Source organism: Nanorana parkeri, unplaced genomic scaffold, assembly GCF_000935625.1.
Source record: "Nanorana parkeri isolate BGI_ZX_2015 unplaced genomic scaffold, ASM93562v1 scaffold24, whole genome shotgun sequence".
In the NCBI taxonomy this organism is placed as follows: domain Eukaryota; kingdom Metazoa; phylum Chordata; class Amphibia; order Anura; family Dicroglossidae; genus Nanorana; species Nanorana parkeri.
In genome coordinates, this window is record NW_017306292.1 from 2,322,222 (window position 1) to 2,335,591 (window position 13,370).

At 38.8% G+C, this 13,370-nt stretch overlaps 1 protein-coding gene across 3 annotated transcripts in view; it reads right to left on the reverse strand.

Annotated features, from left to right (window-relative positions):
* The window catches only part of KCTD8 (potassium channel tetramerization domain containing 8), an 82,635-nt gene that overhangs the window by 37,800 nt on the left and 31,465 nt on the right, over window positions 1–13,370 (reverse strand). Inside the window, exon 2 of one of the 3 annotated variants that reach the window (XM_018564616.1) lies at window positions 3,466–3,474. The exons of the other annotated variants lie outside the window; for them this stretch is intronic. Within the exon in view, the coding sequence (XP_018420118.1) occupies window positions 3,466–3,474 (9 nt within the window). The remainder of the gene's footprint in view (window positions 1–3,465; window positions 3,475–13,370) is intronic. 3 annotated transcript variants of the gene reach the window in all.

The following is a 13,370-nucleotide window of genomic DNA, read 5'->3' on the forward strand; positions in this document are numbered from 1 at the left end:
AATGCTGTTTTTTTCTGGGGTGCCCCCTTACAATCTTGTATACATGATGGTTACTATTTGTTAACAATGTTTTTGGCAGGTTTATGACATCATGATGACGTCAAGGGGTTTTCTGGTGGGTGGGGTTTGCATCTGTCTATCCATATAAAGTTTGATATGATTTGTGCACATTATCAATGCTAAGTCTGATGAAGGGACCCAGTGTGGCCTGAATGCGCTTGTTTGTATGACAAGAATCTTCAATAAATGAACACTTTACAATTTCATCTAGGATAAAGGTCTTGTATAGATGCTGATGTATAGATCTCTGACCACCACAAACAGAATGTAGCAGAAAGAAAATGTAGTTTAGCTGCAATTTAATTTTATTTTGCAAATATCACTTTTGGTTTAGTACCTTGCACAGAAAGTGCCACTTCCCAGGCAGGTTGAAGTCAATCCCTCAAAGATGTTATGTGAAGGAATTGTGCATTTTTAATGTTGCCCTTTAGGCTTTTTTTAAATGTGCATAATTCCCCTGGCAATGCCCACCTCCCAGTGCCCTTTGTTTGACAATCTCTTGCCTACAAGCTTTTCAAATGGAGAAAATGTATTGTTAGGATTTTATGGAATTTCATTGACTGCTCTGGGGTTCGCCTTGCATTTTACAATTTGTAAATTATTTAAGAGTACCTGAACCTGAGCAGACTCGCCCATAGCTATGTATTACCCACAGAAAGCAGGCTCTGACTGCCATTTCCAGAGCAGATTAGAACAAGCGATTGGTTGTCAATGCTAGCAGACCCCCTTTTTCTTCTTCCAGTTGAATAGCACTGACTTTTATCTGTAAATTCAAAATGTACTTCGTGCCTTATGATTTTTCCTGTTAGATTACTATATTGGGCACATCTTGTTACTAACTAAGAGACATGCAGGGCTCACAATGTCACCTTAAGACACTGATAATGATATAAACATTTCTAAGACTGTAAGATCAAGGGATGCATCTAACTGGGGGCAGTTTATCACCATTTAAGCCTTTTGCTAGCAGCTGGTTTCTTTGCTTTCTTATTGTATTTTTTCTTTTATGAGCTTCATTTATCCCTCTGTGCTCCGAGCTCTGAATGTTATAGTTTTGTGCTTTACTGCAAGGGTTTAGGTGAATCTAAAATGTTAAAATACGCATTTTCTTGTCTACAATGTATTGAATTCTTCTATGCAAAGAAAAAAAAAACTGACCACAACTTCTGCTGTGTACCAATTACAAAATGGTCTACAATCAGCAATCACAAATTCAAGCACGTTACATAGATCTCCAGTAAAGCTATACAGTGTTAGGTCATGTGAACTCTGTAAGTTTAGGTCATTCAGAGCTCCAGAAGTATCTGTAATTATAAATTTACAGGAGTTACTTTATCTCAGCATGTGGGGTATATGCACTGAGCTGCGCATGCACATATCAGTGTACAGGGAAGAAAATTGCTGAGATGCAGGTAGGAGATTTTTGGTAGGAGAGAGTTACAGTCTTTTCTGCTATAAAAAAACCTGGCAATTTTTTAGCAGGACACCTTAAGTCCCCTTTAAAAAGGAAATTAAAAGTCATTCTTATGATGAAAGTGTATTTTACTGCTTATGCAAACTGTCAGGATCCACTGACAAGGCACAAGTTGAAAATTACTGCCATGCTGTACCGTACAGCGCAATATGGTCTTGAAGTTACTTCTCCAGAGCAGGTTTACATATAAGGCACAATGTTAGATGCTGGTCACACTAAATAATACTGGTACTTTTTCTACATGCAGTTTCTTTTACTTGATATAGTGAAATCTGACAGTAATCTGGGTATGCTGTCATCGTTTGGATTTTCTTCGCCTCTGGTTTCTAGTTCACATTAAAAAAAAAGCCTCTTATCTCTTGTGCCCCAGTATTACAGTATGCAGCAAAAATATGCACAAAACTGCCATTTCTTGACAGGACTAAGTTGCTGATGCATGCCTTATCATAAATGTACATTATTCTCCTCTATCACTGAGATGTAGGAGCTATCTGCATATGGAAAGAAGTCTAATGCCTGATTACAGTTTACTAAACTAGAACAGCTGCATTATTTCTCAACGAATATTCCTCTGTGCTTCACAGTTAACATAGTATAATTTGAGCAAATTAGAGATTTCAGAATCAGCCTTTCAAGACAAGATGTGTGATAATCAGGAAATAAGCATGACAAGCATTTAAAGCACATTACAACAAGGTGTACAGCGCATTGCATTTAAGGTTTATTATCCAAAACATTCCTTTTAAATTCATTTGTAAGCTGAGAATATCATAATACCTCTTAATCACCAGCCAGTTATATCCTCATGGTTTATAAGACCTTTAAGTCTTATAAACCATGCCATGACTGGTCTCTCCTTATGAGAATGCTAGTTCTCGGGCTGTCATGCTGATTCTCTGGCTTCAACGTTACCCGTGTCTGCAGAACGAGTATAGAAATAAGAAAAGCTGACACTTTTTTGACATTTTGAACATGCTTCTTCCAAGTATGTGAAACAAAAGTACTGAAGTCAGATACAGCCTATCATCTAGCATTTTCATAAGGAAGCCATCAATAAAAGCCTTAACTTTAAGGTGCCCCCTAATAAGGTATTTATTGGTCATATAAAGTCACTTTACAGAATATGCCATCTTTACAGTCACAAATGCTGTACACAAATATGCTTCTAAATGCAGTGTAAATAGCATGACATTTAATTCGCAAAACTCCAGCACAGATTTTTAAGTGATATTAAAGTCAAAAAGTTTTTAAGCTATTTTAAATGCTCGTTAAATCACTTTCCATGGATTCTGCTCCTTGGCGTTTAAAAGTTTTAGTTTTCTGCAGAATCAGCTGGTCAACCGGATCACTGGCCCTGATATCCTGTTTTACCGTGGCTCCTTACCCTTGCTCCTCAAACACACAGGTAGGGCAAGGCAAGCCACCTTTCCCTGCTGTCATCTCCTCCCTCCTCCAAGCTAGTAGAGGGGCAGCTGCTGGAGACTGTGTTACCCTTTTCCATCTTGTACTGAACAGGAAGTTCAGGGAAACCGAGCTGAGACAGTTGGAACCATCAGAAACAAGATGACTGTAAGTGCTTTGACAAAAATGTAAAAAAAATACTTTGTTGGACAATGTATATTTGTTTGCTCTGGATTCATTTTTTGAAAAAAAGTGAGATTTGTTTACTATTTTAAGGCCACGGGGATGTTCTGCACCAGAAGGAATTGCGGGAATGTTGGAGGATAAATCCCAAATTTGATTTACTGACCACAAAATTAAATACAAATTTGATAATCTTTTCCCTTCTTTGCAGAGATATGCTCCTAAATGGAGTATAAAAGAACGCCCGCCCCTAAAATAGCAGCTATGAGTTGAACTACTCACTCACTCACTTGATGACTAAGCCTCTGGATATGATGAAGACTGACTTGAATGTGTCATTTGAGCACTTGGCTCCTCTATATGGGGCTTCCAAGACTTTTGCGTACTGTCCTTGATAGATGCAAAACACTATCAAGGCCCAGAGCTGTGGCAAAGCTACGGGTGTGATCCGGTTCCTGAACTGTCACTTTGTCAGTAAGTCCTTCAAACTAAAGGAAGGTTAAAACTCAAAGCTGAATAAAAAATATGCTCATTATAACAGACTGTTCTTTGATAATACTATTCTACTCCATCTACTCTCAATCTCCTTCCATGTTGGCTTCAAGCTGTGGAAGCAACCATGCCTTCATAGCCTCCATCCACAGAATGAAGTGCACTTTCCCCAGATTCCCTGTAAAGTGGGAAATCCTGGGAGGTTCTCTCACACTTACTTGTTAATTCAATCAGTGGGAATATTTGCAATAGCAGGCTTCCACTGTGAAGCACAGAGACTTCCAGATTCAGATTTCCAATGTGGTTCACTGGGATCACAGATCAGATCCCTAGGGGTGCACCATATCTGGACCTTGATACTTAAAGGAGAACTATGGGGTTAAGGCTTTTCCCCATAGTTCTCCTTAGGGTAACAGAGCCAGCTGTACCCGCCCCCTCCCCGTCCGTTCTGCCAGTCAGCGCTGGCGGATCGGAGCGGGGAATCCAGCCCCTCCACTGTCACGGCAGAGAGGCGTGACAGGATCGAGAGGTGAGCAAACCCTGGTATATGTTTGCTCACCTCCCAATCTACTGAGCCGACCTGTGACAGTCTCATTGTCACAGGTCGGTTAGAACTATGACTATGAGGTGATTGAAAAGCACTCACCTCATAGTTCTCCTTTAATCTTGACTGTGATCACACTAAAATGCAATAGCTATCTCAAAGCACATACATGCTTGCAAGGCTAATAAGCTCTGCAGAGGATGCCATCTGGAAGAAAGTATACAGGGGTGTGGAATTCCAATCGCCCGACGCCCGGGACATGCAGTTTCGGGCGCCGGGCGAGTAGTTTTAAAGTACATTCAGCCCGGCTCTGGACAAACAGAGCTGAATGTACATTGTGGAGCCGCCGCCGCTCGTTTAATACAAGTGGTCTGATCAGACCACTTGTATTAATTTGAGCAGCGGCGATCGTTTCTGCCCGCACCCCCCAATACCTACCAATGTGGAAAAGCACCTATGTGCATGCAAAATGTTATATGTATAAAGATGTTGCAGTATTGAGGCAGGAACCTAGCCTGCAGCAGGTCTGTATGACCAAGTTACCTTTATATCAAAATAAATAAAGCTGATTATAAAATAAAAGTAAGCTGATTATTCCTCATCTGGTCACAGATTTGTTATTAATATGCTGTATAGCATACTATATACTTTGCCATACAATAATATCTCTAAAAACTAGGTGGACTTCTATGACATCACATAATACAATACTATTTACTACATAACACTATGGCATTTGTAATTTTTATATCTAAAAATATGCAGTACTGGTTTATACGCATGCACTTTATACTGTAGGTTATATCATTAAATAACAGGCAGCTTTTTCATTGAAATTATAATAAAAATATCAGGTCACTTAATTTATTTAAATATCATTTTGCCCCAGGGTCCATAAAGATGATCATCTAGAACAAGTCATAAATCAATGTGAATCTGTCCCTTGTTCCTTAATATACCAAACTCTCTACAGAGCATGCAGAATGATGAATTAGACTTGTCTTCAGAACAATGTCCTAGGAAGGCTTCATGACTGATAGTAATATTATCACTAATGTTTCACATATAACTCATCTGTCATGTCTAGATCACAGCCATTTACCGGATGACTTTGTTTCATAGTTGAAAAAACACATTACTTTGATATCTGCTCAGATACATTCAACATTTTCACTTTGTGTTGGACCAAGGGGGAAGCCAGATAAGATGTTTAAAGGACTACTCCACATTCTGTAAAAGACAGGGGATCAGGAGGTCAGGAGATGTGAGTGGAGAGTGTAGGTCTTATAATTATTATTAAATCAGTCTAGCAAGTGTTATCATTACATACATCTGTACAAAACACTATTGTTAGATATGAAGGTGTATGGAGAGGACACCCCTGTTCTTTTGTTCTGTATTATCCATATCAGAATTCGAAGCTGAACACAGAGGTAAGTACTTTTTTTTTATCCCAAGCTACCACTTCCTATGTACAGTTACAGTCAGCAACATGTTTTCAACTACTTACTTACGGGATGTTGCTAAAAAAACATGTCATATTTTTGCTGGCGTCACTGGATTTCTCAATAAATTCCAGTAGTCTACAATGGCTGGGAGGAGGGACCTGTGCAGTGCCATACATAACATTTCATAGAGCTAACAGGTTTGCATGACCCCTTGGGAATGTAATCTGCGTGCAGGGCAGCAATGTGGGTGGTGCCATGCATTTGTCTGCTCTTGTGACATTGCCCGCCACTCATCTATCAACATATATACTGGAACAGGGAACTGTCATTTAGAGGCAGTTTAAATCTTTCCATGCTCTTTGTTTGACTATCCTTTGCCTATTAGTCATTAAAAAAGGAGAAAATTGATTTGCAAGATTCCCCTCCTATTGACTTCTATATGGTTTGCATTAGAGTTTGCAATTTTTTTAAAATCTGCCAAACACCACTGCAACTTGAATACAGACAGATTCATCTCTGATTTACTACCAGGCGAGACGTGAACCTATATACACACACACACACACACACACACACACACACTTGCCATGTATAGGAATGGTAGGAATGGGCAAACTTCTAATATACATTTAGGGTGTTATTCACCAAGGAGCCAAAGAATTTAGCTTAACATTTGGCTAATCCTTCAGCTTGCTTCAGCTATATTCTCAATAGCGCGTACAGCAGCTGAAGGCAGATGAAGTAAACACCTGAACGCAGCCGAGCCAAATGATCATGCTCCATGTCGGCAAAGCTGAACAAACAGCCAGAGTGGGGAGAATGATCTGCCGAAGCAGATTGAATCCCTGAGTGTTGTTAAAAGACAGAATAACAAAAAAAACAGCATGTGGTCCTCTCCCCAATTCATACCAGACCCTTTAGGTCTGGTAGGAATTTTAAAGGGGACCCTGACACCAAAAAAATGAAAAAAGTGGGGTCCCCTCTAAAATCCCATACCAGACCCTTAATTCGAGCAGTGGCCTAGCAGAGCAGGAAAGGTGGGGGTAAGAGCGTGCACCTCCTCCATCCTGAACCATACCAGGCCAAATGCCCTCCACTTTGGGACGGTACTTTGCCAGTGGGGAGCCCTGGCAAATCACCTTGTCCCCAAGTCGATGAGGACTAGGGCCTCTTCACCACAACCCTGGCCCGTTGGTTGTGGGGTTCTGCAGGCAGGGGGCTTATTTGCATCTGAGTGCCCCCTTTCATAAAGAGGGCACCCAGATGTGTCCCCCCCCCCCCCCCCCGCGCATTGTTACCCCTACACATTCACCAAATAGTGAATCAAAGGGTAAATAAACACACAACACCATGAAAAAGAACAAAAAACCACAAGGCCTTTATTTATTAAGAAGAGTATTATTTATTATTATTATTAAGAAGAGTATTATTATTATTTATTTATTAACAAGAGTATCCATTGATGTATTCCACTGGTCAATCATGCTGTCCAGCGATGTAGATCATCGTCCATCATGATTAACAATGGTCACCCACTCGCGGAAATAAAAAAGTTCCTCCACCTGCCGACCTGTCCAATGGCGCTGAACTGCTGCCGCATCCTGATTGATAGCTAGCCTAAGTGGTTGTAGGATAACAAATAATTATGATGATGCTGGAGGGCTCTGAAATTAAGTATAACATCATATAAAAGGATTCCCTCCTATGTACTCTCTCATAAAAACAAAAAAATCCTATTTAATGTGGATATCTGTAAAAAATAAGTCAAGGCAACTGGAGTTGCTGTATTTTTCTAAGAAAAATACAGCAACTCCAGTTGCCTTGAGTTATTTTTTACAAATATACCATGACCTGGATGAATGAGAACCTTCACAGACATATTTAACATGGAGTTTCTGTCTATTCTTTGGGTTAACTGGGGTAATGGTTTGATAACTCTTCCAGTGTGCTTGTTGAATAAAACATTATAACAACCTATTAAATATAAAGATTTAAAAACTGTGAGATGCTAACTTAAGACCCTCCATAACTGAAAATGATGTGCCACTCATTAACAGAAGCAAATTAGTAGGATGACACTTTTAAGATATAACTGATTACTTTAATCTGATCTGTGTTGAAGGGAATATAAAGGTCACTCATACTTCGTTAAGCACTTATTAACATATATTAAATTAATTTTGACACTGAAAAAATTATTTAGCTTTTAAATGCTGGTGCTTGGTAGCTCCTTATTAATTTTGGTTTCATTTATGAACCTATAAAGAAGATTTTAATTGTTTTTAGTAGTGAGATAATCACTGCCGCTCACTTGATGATAACACTGAGCTATCTGAAGCTATAAATAGATGATTATTACAAAAATAAGTAAATGGTTATTTAAGTTGGCACATAAATGAATTAAATACAATTTGTGTTGAAAAAAATCAATTGAAAATATATGCACATAAACTTTTTACGTATAATGCATATCTTGCGTGAAATAACAACACTGACAAACAAAATATTTAGAATCCCAACAATTTCAGTTCCTGGTTCATCAAAAGGTAACATTTCCTAACCCTACTATCTAAAAGCTTAAAGCATATCTAAACCCCAAAACAAAAATGTAATATAGTTCAGTTTACAAATCCTTAAATATGTAGCTGCATTCATTTTCTTTTTTTTAGTCTTTTTACCTTTATTTTCACTTGGTGACCCAGCCAGTAGTACACTTCTTGGCTTAGAGTGGCTCCATTCTATGGGGGAGCAATGGAACCACCCCTGGACGTCATTAGTATCAGCCTATGGAAAAAGTAGTGTAAGATGCACTAGCAGATTTGGATGGACTTGAATAACAAATTAAAGCCAAGTTCTAACACTTTTTAAACAGTTGCAGCAACAATTTTTTGTTTTTTTTTTTCCTTTTGGGACAAAGGTTTACAAAAAAGAATAAAAGCCAACGATTGTAAGCACCCTCTGTCACTTTTGCTGGACAGCGTAGTCTGATAAAGGAAGTTGAAAAATAACAGACCTCCTGGCCGGTCAGGAAAAAAAAATGCATCTACCACATCTAAGAATTGGTAAGCTCCAATATATTAAATATTCTCTTTGGGTTTTAAACACCCATGTACATATTGACAGAGGGTAATTCATGGTTATCTACAATCTACTGTACTGCGCTTTACCAATATTAAATGTAAATTAAAATGTTTTTGGTATATATATATATATATATATATATACATATATATATATATATATATACAATTAATCAAATGTGAACTTTATAATTACATATAATTACTCTATATAATCACATACATATATGTATTCCTTGTGTATATGAATATTCAAGTCATAAAAAGTCCCATGTGTTCTTTGTGTACATATGGTATTCCATCTTCCAAGATAGCTGTGTGGTGAATCTTCCCAAAACCACCGTGCTCCTTATTTCCTCCTCTCCTTTCAATAAATGGCTCGTTCAAATGCTGATAAGAATCCACTCGAATCCATCAGTATAAGCCACCTCCTTCTCCACTCCAATTCATTTCCAAAAAGTGGCTCAAACAAAAGGATTAATAACTCCCATTGTGCAGCATTTCGATTATACACTTTGATTTTAAAAGAAACAAAGTACACTCACAAACAACATAGTACAATCAGTTTAATCAATCTCCTCTCCGTAGCATGTATCCAACATGAAGCGATTGTATGCCCTGCACTGACGCGTTTCATCACTAGAATGCCAGTGAGGGTTGGCATAACCATGGTTATCTAACCGCAAGCATTACAAAAGCACAGTTGAGAAAAGTAAGCCCAGTCTTTGGCCAGCTGAAAGCCCTGCCCACATTTAAAGACATGTACAGTCAATCTACTACACTGATCTGACCATTTTAATCCCCAAACCCTAAAGTAAAACCAGTTTATGGTGGCTTTGAAGAAATAAAAAATAACACCACCAAATCAGTACAAAGCACAATAGAGCAGTTTTTTTTTAACCAAAACCCTTTTTCTTGTCATTGTTGCTTCCATTCTGAAAAACAGGGGGATAATGGGTCAAACCATGCAAATCAATCCTTTATGCCCCTGGACCAACTGTGCACTGAGAACCACTGCTTGAAGGCAGATGTATGCAGTTTGGAGCACATATCCAAAACTTTATCTAGATCTTCAACCGCTCCCTCTGGTTGTTGACACATCTGGCGTCAGTTGTTTAGGACTGTAACTGAAAGGGCTGAGATGTCTTGACGTGTGGATCATAATTGACAGCCTGGCTTTCTTTTATCTATGATATGCGAGAGTCAAGATGGAAGTGCCGATTGATTAAATAAATGGGTCGTTAGGACATACCTGAGCAGAGTTCTCAATCACTAATTATGCACCAGTAAGTTGTTTATAAGCTAAACATTTGGCAGCATTTTGAGAAATATTGGAAGCATTAAAGCCTATCTACAGGAAAATAAAAACTACCATTGAGGTACAGCTATCGCTACACTGCAAGGGTTAAGTGTTTGTTTATGTCTGGGGGGCCTGTTTAAAGGACTTTTACTTACCTGTTCCCTGCTTCCCTGACAGTCAGTGACCACCTCTTTCCCCTTCACTCCGGCTTGTGGACTGTCCCTCAGCCTCCTCAGCAATAATGCAGGGCTCTGGGCCCTGCATTAGACGTCATGACATCAATGGGCCTCTGACCACTGTGGCGGAGGGGAATAGCAGGGGGGAAGAGGCTGTGGGTGCCGGCCTTGAAACCTGCGGGAGCGGGGATCAGGCAAATAATAGCCTTCTTCACCGTACCCCTAGAACCCTAAAATGAGCAGTTAACTCTTGCAGTGGTAACCCCACTGCAAGGGTTATTTTTTTCCTGCAGATAGGATTTAAACAAGAATATGCTGAAGTAGGCAAACACCACATTCCTGCATATATGATCAGTCAGGAGCTCACACCTGTACACTGACCAGGAAGACATGGATGTCTTAGGTTGGTTAGTATAACCAAGCAGTGACAGTTAAAAAATAATGCCTGTCTGTGTCACAAGAAAGGGAAGAATTAGTTGTACAGTACTGCAGATTGTGCCCTGTGTGCACTGACATTAAATGGAGGCACATGGTCACCCAGTGATTTTTGATGCTTTGAAGTTCAATATACAAAATTCTGCAATAACACTGGAAGGAGCAAGGAGAAAGAGGTTTAACAATATTCTACTAGAAGAATCCTTTAGGAAAACACTCTACAAGGAAGGGGTCTATAGCATACGTTTTCATTTAAAAGTAGAGAACTGCTTTAAATAACCCATTTCCTATTTGTGGTAATTTCTCAGAAGAAGCCATAATAATAGAAAAGCTGTTAGTCTGAAAATAGAAAATGATGAAGAAAAACTGCAATGGGGTTTTGAATGACGTATATAAAAATGACTGTAGACAAGCAGTGTACTTCCACCTGTGCTCCATTTCTGTTTTGCTTCATTCAAATATCGGTTTAGAGAATACTAACCAGGGTGGTAAATAACTGCTACTTCATTTCATAAGGTGCATACCAACAGGCTAATTATACAGAGGATAGTGGCTCAAAGAGTATTAAGGCATTCAAGACATTTTTGATTTATTATACACAAAATAATAAAATAATTTCTTTATACTACTTTATATACTACTGTATATTACTGAACAGGGATTAATCATCTTTTAGACAAACTCGGTTATTGCACCTCTTGGGATGCTTAGAGCAAAATTCACGTATCAAAGTGCAGCTCCAACTTTCTGAAAAATCTGATGTTGTGGGTCAGGAAAGTGCAATAGTAAACTCTGTAAATAGCATTCATTAATAACCATTATCTGTTTTGTTTGTGGGTCAGAATTTTGGTCATTGCCATTGGGACCTTGTCTACAGCTGTGTACATTCACCTACAGCTGACTGTGCAATGCTCATACAATTTTAGCATCCGTATATCTACAGTTCTTACATAGCAGCAATCAAATACTGAATATTTACCTTTGGGCATGTTGGGTACTTTGAGTAAACTGTAAAAATACAAGAAATACAACAAAATATTAAGTACAAGTTGCAAAATTCAATATTTTGCTGGCCTGTTGAGCAATATCTACTTACCAGAAAAGTTTAAAATGGGGTTTCATCACAAGTTTTCCCATTTTAAGAACTTTCCGCAAACCACATATTTGCAGTTAATTCTATATACTGTACCTTGCCAACTTCCTATTTAAAATTATTATATTTGGCACTGACCACATCACAACTAGAGGTGTCACTAGATCAAGGTATCTGCCTAGGGACACAGGTCTAGTGACACCTCTGACTCAGGGTCATCCTCTATTTTCTCTGGGGCAGCTTTAGCTTCACTACATACTGTGAACAGTGTGATATCCTGCGCAATGGGACTGCATAGTTCCAGCAAAGTTGGGAGATGAGAACCAGCAGCATGGGATTGTGCAGCTTTTCTTAGACAACTAACCACAAACGTGCTGGCTGACCAGCAACTAACAGATGGACTAACTACTGAGCACCAATGTTGTGGGCACACTGACCATTAAGCACCAATGTTATAGAGGGCACTTACAATAAATGAATAAAGTTATGGGGATACTGACCACTGATCAAAAATATACTGAGAGCATTCAGCACTGACCACCAATGTTATGAGGGCTCTTACCACTTGACCACCAATGCAATGGGGACACTCCAATGACCACCAATGTCATGGGGACACTCCAATGACCACCAATGTCATGGGGGCACTCACCAATGACCTCCAATATTATTGTATGGGGGTCCTTATCACCACTAGCCTTTAAGAGGACACCTAACACCAACATAACCACTGACAACTAATGTATTCACTCCTTAAAGCTGCATTCTGTAATCTTTGCTGTACATTACATAATCCTGACTACAGCACTGTATATGCTATGTTGTAGAAAGCATAGTCCTGACTGAAGTGTTCATTGCCTCGACAGTCACTGGTTGCTATGCAGCCCCCCACTATTTGAATAAAATTGGTTTTCAGGTAGGCTTGAAAAAAGTGTTAGCTCTCTGTCCATGCTTTCTATCCCAAAAAGCATTTGTAATGGAAGAGTTTCATTTATAAGATAATAATCTTTAGTTGAGGTTTATGTGTGTCTGTGAGACTGTCGCTTGTGGCACATAAACTGAGTTATATTTGGTGGATGCAAGGATTGTGGGATATCTGTGCAGTATATACAGTGAGTAGGTCCGGATTCTGTGCAACCATCCACATTTAACCCATTTCCACTGTTTGAAGTGCTCTGGATATGCCCACCATTCACCAATGCAAAGGAGAAATCCTCTCCGCAATGTTCCCTGGATCTTTCAAACTCCTATCAAGACCTCTAATCACAAGAGTATCAAAGAAAAATTTCAGCAGCTTAAAACATAAGCCGTTTAAAATTAGGAGGAAAATATATATTTCAAAGTAACTCAACCCAACACCACAAAGGTATAATATGTGAAATAATATTTAAATAAAGGGTTGAGAACATGTGCATACAATGTGATAACATTCCATTTTTTCATAAACAAGAAATATAGGAATCTATTCCACATGAATGATAAAAAATGCTATTCATAGATAACATACAAATGTGTTAAATGTCTCCACCACTGTAACTTTCAGTGAACACGCCATGTGTGCTGGACCACTCAGTAATGAAAGGTCAGATGCATACATATCCTCACAGGAAAGGGCAGCACCCAACAGGCATTGTGTGTGCGCATGTGTGTATATATATATATATATATATATATATATATATAT